At 47.9% G+C, this 10,217-nt stretch overlaps 1 protein-coding gene across 1 annotated transcript in view; it reads right to left on the reverse strand.

Moving 5' to 3' along the window:
• Shc3 (SHC adaptor protein 3) overlaps positions 1-9,845 on the reverse strand; it is a 137,129-nt gene extending 127,284 nt beyond the window's left edge. Inside the window, exon 1 of the mRNA XM_021215436.2 lies at positions 7,307-9,845. Within this exon, the coding sequence (XP_021071095.1) occupies positions 7,307-7,780 (474 nt within the window). The 5' untranslated portion in view covers positions 7,781-9,845. The remainder of the gene's footprint in view (positions 1-7,306) is intronic.
• Positions 9,846-10,217: the final 372 nt, after the last annotated feature.

The following is a 10,217-nucleotide window of genomic DNA, read 5'->3' on the forward strand; positions in this document are numbered from 1 at the left end:
ACACACACACACACACACACACACTTCTGGATGGATATTTTTCTTCTCTTCCTCCTCAATAGGCAGAAGGGAATGAAGGCTCTGTGGTGTAGGTTTCCTCTTTGGAACAAGAACACATTTCCAAAGACACCCTATTGTGGCTTCACATCTGAAGTCCTCAGCACTAGAACAATGAGTTATTTAAACTTTCTTCTCAGAATACCTCGACTTTGAGGGGTTTCCAATGTATTCACATGGCTACTGGGCAATCAGCAACCCAGAAGCTCTCGTGGATATTACAAGGCCCTTTCCCAAACTATCTCCTTGAAATGCCTTTTCTGCAGCTTCAGGGTGCATGGTCAGTTTCTCATAAGATCTGAAAGTCATGGCTAGAAACCCAGATCTCACTGCCTGGTCGACCCTGGGACAGCACAGTACATCCCTAAGCCCAGAATCCTGGGATGGATGTACCCACAGACGTGACAAGCTGTAGCTATCAACTCAGCGATTTCCGAATCCTGAACCCTTGAAGAGCACCAGCTGGAAGCCAGGATGGCATGAGGTCCCAGAGAATAGTGACAGCCATGTCCTGTGGGTGACAGGAGGGTTAAGAGGCACCCAACATACCTTTCCTGACTCCCCTGACGGGTATGAAAACAGACTATATGACCCCAACTGCGGAAAGTCAGATTCCCATTCTTGACACACTGCTGGAGGTTAAGTGATCCAAAGAAGATGCTCCGTCCCCTCAACTCCAGCTAGATTAACACTGTATTATAATTATTTCAAAACTCAGAAACGAACATGCAGGAAAGAATCTCTCGTGAGATAATGTGGACACGGGTAAACATGCTTAACACGAGTTCTTGTCAATGTTGTTGCTTTGGTGGGGAAAAGGTGATGGGAAATCAAAGTAGCACAAAATGACCTGGCTTTGCCACTACAGGAAAGCAGTAATTACCACAAGCACACTGGGAGGCATGTATAGTTCACACATGCACAAACATCAACTATCCTCATATGCAGTTAACCATACTCCATGGCTATTATCTATCCTAGAGTTCAGTCATACACACATACACACACACACACACACACACACACACACACAGAGTCACTACACATGCTAGAGTAGTCTCGCTCACACACACACACACACACACACACACACACACACACACATTTGCACCCTCAGTATACATTCCAGTGCACTTACTGTGGGCAACATCCTCCCACTCAATAGTCTAACCCTGTTCAGTGTCTCCTACCTGGATGATATTCTTTATCCAGCAAATATCAGAGGTTTTGTGTGGTAACAAGGTTTTTTTTTTCCTTTCCAGATAGAATATATGCACACCTGGCCATTTCTTTCAGTCTTATATATTCACAGATTTCAGTCATATATTCATAATGATCCCATTGTGAATGAAAGGAGCCCGCCTTCTCCTCATCCATTTCCATGAGTACTCTAGCTCCTCCTGTTCCTTCTCGTCTCTACCATACTTTCCCACCCAGCTGGCACTGGTGTCAACCCCAGCACAGCAGGCCAGCCCTCTTCCACCCAGGCAACTGTGCTTCTGAAGGTGCAATGCCTGTCACGGACCCATCTTTCCAATGAGGTCAGATGTCAGCGCCAGAACCCTCCCAGTCATGATTCCAACATTTCTATCAGTCCAGCCTCCTGGTTACAACCTCCAAAGCAGGACAACGTACTCTGGAAAAGTGAACTGACCATTCAAGTCTGTAAAGAGCTACCCTGCCTCTCACAGCCAGCCCAGACATGGATGCATGACACCCCATACCAAGGCCACAATTCGGCACTGCTCATAAGATGAGCCAACTTCTCTGTCACCAGGGCTTTGCTTAAAGGTTGCTTATCATACAACCTTTCAAAACACAGGCGTCTGTGGGAAGGTAAAACCTGATGCACAGGAGGTCTGTTCTGTGCAGAACAGTCTCACTGATAGCTTATCATTCGGGGTGACTTGTTTCTTAAGCATGAATATAGACAAGACATGCTAGATAATTGGATATTTCTAGGTATGAGGCTTTCTGAATGAGAGTGAAGACTGTCCCAATCTGAAATATCATTACTTGTTCACCTATGGGTGGCAGAGATGGAAAGGAGCTTGTGTGTGAGTATGTGAAATGTGATGTGTTGCATGTGTGAAAGTAGTGTGTATGTGTGTCTGGGGGGGGTGTATGTGTGATGTGATATGTGTGTGTGTGTGTGTATGTGTTATAGAGCACGTGTATATCTATACAGTGTGAGGGTTGTATGTTTGTGACATGAGCTGTATATGTATATGTATAATGTATGGCATTTGTGTATATTTATGCCATATATGTGTATGTGATATGCACTACCCATGTATTATACAGTGTGTAGCATGGCATATATATATATATATATATATATATATATATATATATATATATATGCAATGGAAGGCACATGTATATGTGATGTAAGCTCTGAGTCTGAATGTAGTATGTGACATGTATGTATATCTATAGGTATGTGGTGTGTGTATATATATGATATGTAGTATATGTATGTGTGTATATGACATGTACATATCTCTATACAATGTGTATATAAGGGTATGTTTGTAACACAGCATGTGGTGTGTATGTGTGGTATATGGCATTTGTGTATATCTGTGACTGTATATGTGAGATGTACAGATGTATACATATATGATGCATGGTGTTTGTGTAGTAGTTATAATAACATGTGTGGGGTATGGAGTTGTGCTTCCATGTGTGGTGTAGTGTGTTTGTATATGTGTATGTGGTATGAGTATATCTTTAGACAGATTGTGCATATATGTGTGTGTGAGCATGCGTGCACGCCTGTGTGTGTGTGTGTGTGTGTGTGTGTGTGTGTGTGTGTAGGATATGAGGTATATATGTATATGATGTGTGTGGTATATGGCACATGTATGTACTTTGCAGTGGGATATAAGGTATAGATATGTGGCAAGTGTGTTCATTTAACAAATCAACACTTATGTCACGTAACAGAGAACACATTTTCCAGACCAAATTAAGAACTTAACCATCAACATCATGAGAATTTCTAAAGCTATCATTCAAATGTTTTAGGCAGTATTTGCATGCAAGCTACACATTACAAGGTGGTTAAACAACTTTAAGAGAAAACATCAACCTTTAAAGTTCAACTCATCTAGAACCAAAACAAAAATCTAATTAGTTTCACCGTCTACAGCATCCTGGGTGTACTTATCAGGACTTGGCAATGACTGTTTTGTATGAACTTTTCTCATAGTTACTAAAAAAATAAAGCTGTAAGAAAAAGATATCGTTGTAGATGAGTCAAATCAAAATTTAAGAATAAATTTCAGAATAAATCTAGTTTATTAAAACCATCCATAAAGATAAATAGAAGATTAATGAATAAAACAGATGACTCACAAACTCCAGATGTCACTAGATTCATAAACCAGAGAAAAAATTATTTTAAAAGCATTTATTTAAAAAAAAAAAAAAAAGCCTTAGCTCTAGAAGAAAACCAGTCCTAACATACTAGGAAAAACTCCCTCCTTGTCAGTTGATAAAACCTCCTCTAGGCCTGGGGTGTCAGTGGTAGAATTCTAACTGAGCGTGTGTGTGGCCCTGGGATCAATTCCCAATAATGACATTTCCATAGAAAACCTGTCATTTTCACCCCAGTAAAGGAATGATGCCACAAACTGATACAGAGGGGTCAGCGGGATCTGTGAGCAGCCCAGTCGGCCAGCTCCCTGGGTGACAACCACGGTGTGCACTGCTCAGTGCAAAGACCTCAGCCATTCTCCTCTGTTTGATCTTATTTTGGCAGTTTGCACTTGGGCCTGCCCTACATGTGGTCACATCTCAGCACATCAACCCCTCTGAGCCTTTTAAAATGTGGTTCTAAAGAGCCCTTCTTTTGAGAACCATGTTGGGGCCAGCGGCTGGCCTGATGCAGGCCACAGTCTCACAGTCCACAACTGTTGTCTCTGCAGCCACCAAGCAGTTCCAGAACCAGACCTTAGACCTGCTTGTCTGCAATGGCTCTTCCGTGCCAGGCTCAGACCAGCTTTCCTTCCTAAAGTCTCCCTGACTGGAACTAGGAAAGAGAAGGAGGAGCAGCCTGAGAGATTCCCATGCCAGCCACACTCACAACACAGGTGGGCAGCCGCAGAACTGCACTCCATCTCCAGCCATCTCCATCGACCGTTCAATCCAAATAGAAAGCAAGCTTTAGATCAGCACCTCATGACACTGTCCATGGTTCTGTTCATTCTCTATTGTGTTACCACAATTAAGCAAGTATCTGGAATACTTAAGAGGGGTAAAGTAGTATTGGCACCGAGACCTGGCTGGCAAAGTCTAAAGCTGAACCCTCCAGAGTGCATAAACCCCCCACACACACCCTTATTGACCAGTGGGCTCAGGTTGCAGCTAAGTCGGCAGAGTGCTTACCCAGGATGCTGGAAGCCCCAGGTATGATCCCCAGCACCAAGGGACCAGACACCTGCAATCTCCATACAGAGGTGGAGACAGGAGGATCAGAAGTCCAAGGTCATCATTGACTACATAGTAAGTTCAAAGCCAGCCTGGGATACTAAGACCCTGTCTGGGCATGCGGGGCGAGGGGTGCTTTTTATGGAAAGAAAGATGTAAACTAACAGTAGGCTCAGGGGTGGCAGAAAACATGGGTTAAATGTGCAGGGAGCTAGGCATCCTGCTGGTTGGAAACTTTTTTTTTTTTTTTTTTAGTTTCCAGTTTCTCATCCTTCTTCAACCTTAGCAGCTGCCCACGGAAATGGTTCATTTTGTAGACAATCAAAACCCACCCAGCTTCAGTATCCATAGTGCCCTCTCAAGTGGATGAACTTGATGTATCTGAGTTATCACTCCTGTATACGACATCCAGTTGCCACCTACCAGGAAGTACTTCTCATAGATCGGTTGTGATGATGCAGTGTTGGAATTTTCCAGAAAGTGTACAGAAAGGAGTTGAGTCCTTTCACGGACTCTAAACCCTAGGGTTCTAGGGCTTGAGTTCGGGATTTAAGATTCCAGGCTTTTGAAGGTTCCAGAAGGACCATCAGTAACGCCATCAGATAAACACCAACGTAAGAGGTTTTTTTAGTTTTGTGGGTTTTTTTTTTTTTTCAATAAAACTAGTCGGTTTTGAAGTCAACATGACAATGTGGAAAATCTACTCACATGTGCCCACAGAGGGCCACATGATTAGTTGAAGGGGACATACACACAAGGACTGCAATCGTCCTTCAGTGTCTGGCCTCCTTTCTGTGTGATCTCCAACTTCGCCGGAGATGTGGGGACCACCCCTGGCTTTATGCTCACAGGAGCATAAACATTCGCAGCTGCGAATAAACAACCAGGCCAATAACAACTGGGTCACTATAGTGTGGGTCACTGGTGCCTGCATCTCTATGTGCAGGTACCTCTGGGGCACTGTTGTACCCTCTTCCTGGGGACACGCATAGCCTCTGAGTAGACCCAATCAGCTTTCTGGCCCTGGATCTATGGCTGCTGACACTGGGATAACTCAAAACTGTCCCCACAGAGAGATCCCAGGCTAAGCAGGCTATCTTATCTTCCTATGTTGGTCATGTGGCCTCTCTCACAAGGACAAAGCCTTCATTAAAGTGATTTTTCTCCCTAAAATACCATTTTAATTTGTCTGGCTGAATATTCAAATTCCAGATTCACTGACGTACTGTTTGGGCACTGGGACAGCTGACACCAAGTCAAATGGTTCTTTTAAAGTATGAGTTTGAAAAATGTCCCTCATTTTTAAAGCAACCCTCTACAGTCTACAGGATACATACCCCATCAGCTCTACCCAGCTCTATTTACCTATTTTTTAAATGCTTAACAGAAACAAGCAGAAAGATGCTTGACTGTATTCTAGTCACAGTTTAACCCCAAGGTTGTCAGGGTTGGGTTTCATTTGCTTGTTGGGTCGGCTTTGCCCTTCGGGCCCTGGACATATCAGTTAAATGATCAGTGGTCATCCTTTTCTGAGATAAACTCAACAGAATGTGTGTGTTTTATGCTGATCTATGTCCCCTTTGTTAAAGTATAGTGACAGTTTATGTGATTTGTGTTCAGTAGCTGAGAGGACCAATTAAAAGCAAGCTGAAGAAAGGGAGGTCCCCGGCCACATTCCTTACATGTGTTTTATACAGTCAAAGATAATGTGCATTCCTTAGGGAATTTAGTCCCAAGCTACCAAGATACTGCATGTTATCTGAAGAAGTGTCCTATGGAACTTTTAAATTGGTTCTGCAACTACTGCTTATAGGCCAGACGTCTGTCCCACAGGTTTGTTAACACAGGGGACTGAGAGAGTGTCTATTTCAACTGAAAAGCAGTGCCCTGGGGCGGGGCGGGGGGGGGGTGCACGATGAAATGAGCCCCTGGCCTCTCATCCTGGCTCTCATCTGGGCAAAGCATGGCTGTGTCTGCTGCAGCTGGGTCTGGCTGGAGGAAATGAGCGCTTGGCAGATGGGCTGAGCTGTGCTGGGTACCCGACAGGCCTTGGCACGCTTGAGAGCTGCGGGGATTCTATCAATTACGTTGGGATCTTTAAAATTATCATTCTTTGTGTTGCAAGAAAATCTCCTTTCCCTCAGGTGGGTCCAAGAGCCTCAACCTCATTCCCTCTTTAGTCCATGAAAAGGTACTTCTATCACCCTGAAAATAGTCCCAAATGGCTGTAAACCAAAACAGTTTAGAGCCAAAGAAAATCTTTCTGGGTAAGACGCTAGAACTCATCTTTTATAGGAAGCAAGGCAGTGTTGCCTGCCCTGCCCTCAGTTGCTCTTGCTCTGGGGGGGGGGGGCAACTATGGTCCACCCCACCTCCAGGGTAGGACACAGAAGTTGTGACATCGCTCATCAGGGAGAAGGCTGGCTGCCAGGCCTGACAAGTGTACCTCTAGTAGGCCAGACCATGATCTCAGGAATGGATCCCTAGGGAGAGAGGGACATCTGATGAAGCCAGGTGACCAAAGCATGCTTCAACAAGGGTGCCTTGGGGAAAGCAAGCTCCATGCGAGGTGACCAGACAGTTCAACCTTTCCCCCACACAGCATTTCTAGTTCACTCCTTGCCCTGTCGAGCAAGAGAATTGCTAAGGAGAGCGCATTTCCTCACATCCAACTGTCGTCTGTGTTCCCTGGGGTTTGTCCCTGAACCCTGGGGCTTCAGAGAAGGACATCTGTCCCCAGCCGCCCCGACTCCCTCCTCCCCACCTCACCCCGTCCCCAGGACCCCCCCCCCAGTGATGTGCTCGGGTTACCCACCTTGACCACATAGGTGACTCCCGGCCCCAGCACCTGGTCGCTGGTGTGCGGCGCGCCCCGAGGGGGCCTGGGCAGTGGCTCGTCGCCAGCCCGGCTCTTCCTGGTGGCACTCATGCTGGCGGCCGGGGCGCGGGACCCGGGGGTCGCGCTGCCGCCGTCCGGGGCCGCCAGGCTGGGCGCGCTGCAGCTGCCCGAGAGCCGCGCTCCTGCCCGCTCCCGGGCGGCCGACGACAGGCCACGCAGGCCGGAGCTGGAGAGTTTCAAGTGGGACACCTTGTGGAGCAGGTGGCCCAGGCTGCCGGGCCCATCGTCCGGCGCCTTGCGCAGCGCCTCGCCCGACACCAGGTAGGGGCTCGCCGCGGGCTCCGCCGAGACCTTGCCGCCGCTGCCGCTCACCGACAGGCTGTGGAGAAGGTCATCGACCGATGTCACCGAGTCATTCCTGAAGCGGTTGTACTTGGTGCGTGGAAGCATGCCCCTCCGTGGGCTCGCCGCATCCACCCGGGCGCTGCTGCTGCCGGCCCCGGCGCGGACTGCCGCGCATAGCACACGAGCCGCGGTCCCCCGAGCGGGACGAGGAGCCCGGGTCCCAGGACAGCCTTTCCGGAGAGGGACAGCCGAGGCCGACGACCGAGCCCTTTTCACCGTTACAAGGCAGCAGAGCAGCAGCCACGCAGCGCGGGCCCTGGAGACCGAGGGTTGGGGTGGAACGCTTGCCTTGCAAAAGTCATAGTTGCCGCTGATGGAGCGAGCGGCCAGCTGCACTGGGCTGCTCCCAGCAAAAGCGTGACTCACTCTGAGGAGACCCTTCTCAACAAAGGCTCGGTGAGCTCCGCAAATCACTTCCTGTAGCAAAAAGAGAGAGAAGAAAACGACATCCACCCGCTGACAGCAACTACAGCCAATCAGTTCTCAAATTTCCTTTTTCTACCTTCGCAGATATTTCCTTCCAGTCTTTTGCCTTTTCACCTACCCCCTCCCCATCCCGCATCTGTGCCAAAGGTAAATCCAGTCCTGTCAAATGATCTCTTGAACTTTCCGCAACCCATTATTCTGTGCAAAGGTTTGCTCTTCCTTTGCTCAGCTCATGTGGATGAAGCCCAGAAGTGTCTGACAGGGATGCTTTCAAATGTGACGAAGGCGTTTTAAGAAGTCTTCAAGGCGAATCCTGATGAATCCTGCTTTTGGAAAGTAGCAAGAATTTTTAAGTAGGAAGAAAAAGAGGGGGGACCCTTCACCCGCAGATGAATATTTAAGAAAGAAGAAGAAGAAGAGAAAAAAAACCTCTGTCAGTTTCCTGTGGTTTGCTTTTCTTGTTCAGAGCAGCGGAGCAGCCATGACGAATATCTGTGGCGGTGCAATTCCTGTACCAACTCACGAAAAAAAAAAAAAATCAGCACAGAAATTTCTTCTCAGTACAGCGCGGGGGGGGGTGTTCCCTAATAATTTACAGCAGTCAGCAGATGTACTCAGCTAGGGTTCAGTTGAAAAATCTACTTCCAAAAAACAAACAAACAAACAAACAAAAACAGTGCTTCTTTGCTGAGCGGCAACAGGCTCCAGAAATCCATGCCAAAAAAAAAAAAGAAAAAAGAGGGCCGCGTTTCCAGTTTTATTCCAAGTAAATGTGTTTAAGCCCTGGAAGCATGCCTTAGTAGCACTACCAATCCGTTTCAATGTCCCTTCAGTTGCTGCTTGCAGCCCTGCAGTCAGGCAGGGGGAAAAAATGCGGCTGCTCTAACTGCCCATCAAATCCACAGCAAGAATGGCCTCTTCCTTGGGAGTCGGGCCCAGGCTTGCAGGGACACAGGCCTTCTTCCTGACGCTTGGGAGAATAGAACATCGACAGCCTCCCCGAGGATCTGTCCAAGATTCTGAGACCCACTGAGCCCTTCCTCGGTGGCCTCTGCCAGGTGGCCTCATGCGTTAAGTCAGATCACCTGCACCACAGAGAAGTCAATCGCTGTCAAAGTTTCCTGGTAACTTCTGTGCAAGCGAATGCATTTGCCTTCTAGCACACTAGCAGGTCACCCTGAGTCTTCTCACGCCCAGGGCTGATCTCGGGTGGCACTGCGGTTCCCAGGTTTTCTGGGAGCCCCGGGAACGGAGTTTAGGGAGAGCCACCCGTGGCGGGCGTGCAAGTGAGGCCGGTTCCAGAGGACGAAAAAGCGCAGAGCGGCCAGGCCCGCCCTGGCGCAGCAAACGCGTCCCCACCGCTCTCCAACCGCGCGGCAGCCCTAGCCGAACAGCCACCCCGCACTCTCTTTTCTCCCTTCCTCTAGCTCGCATAGCAACAGCAGATGCGCACCCCACGGACGATTTCGATGGTGATTGGAGTCCCCCTCCAATCTGAAGCAAGTCAGCCCCACCATTCCCAAACCGTGGTCTTCTTCATTAGAAGCAGACAAAAAAAGAAAGAAAGAAAGAAAAAGAAAAAGAAAAACCGACAGAATATGAATGAGATGCTGTTTGTGTGAATGAAAGGGCCGGCGAGCGAGCCAGCGTTTCTGTGAATGGAGCGGGTCCTTGCAGCCGGCGCCAGGCAATCCCCTGGGCTCAGGCGGCCTCAGCCAATGAGAGGCTGCGCCGATGACTCATTCAACAAAGGCTCGCTCAATAGTGGAAGATTCCATTTCAATCAAGGGCGGGATCTTTTATCCAACAGCAGTGTGGGAAAAAAAAGAGATAGAAAAAAAAAAATAACACCACCCAGATTGATTACAAAAATTCTGGGAGGAAGAAACAAGCCGGTATAGAGAGATGGGAGAAATTAGCTTTATAAGGGTGTTGGAGACTATCGGGTCAGTTCCGGGTGAAGCAGGACCACTCTCTCGAAGGTGAGCTGTACCCAAACTTTCATTCACTGGTTCTTCTACCTCACGGAGCAGCCATGAATGTACCAGCTTTTATT

Source organism: Mus pahari, chromosome 16, assembly GCF_900095145.1.
Source record: "Mus pahari chromosome 16, PAHARI_EIJ_v1.1, whole genome shotgun sequence".
Classification (NCBI taxonomy): Eukaryota; Metazoa; Chordata; class Mammalia; order Rodentia; family Muridae; genus Mus; species Mus pahari.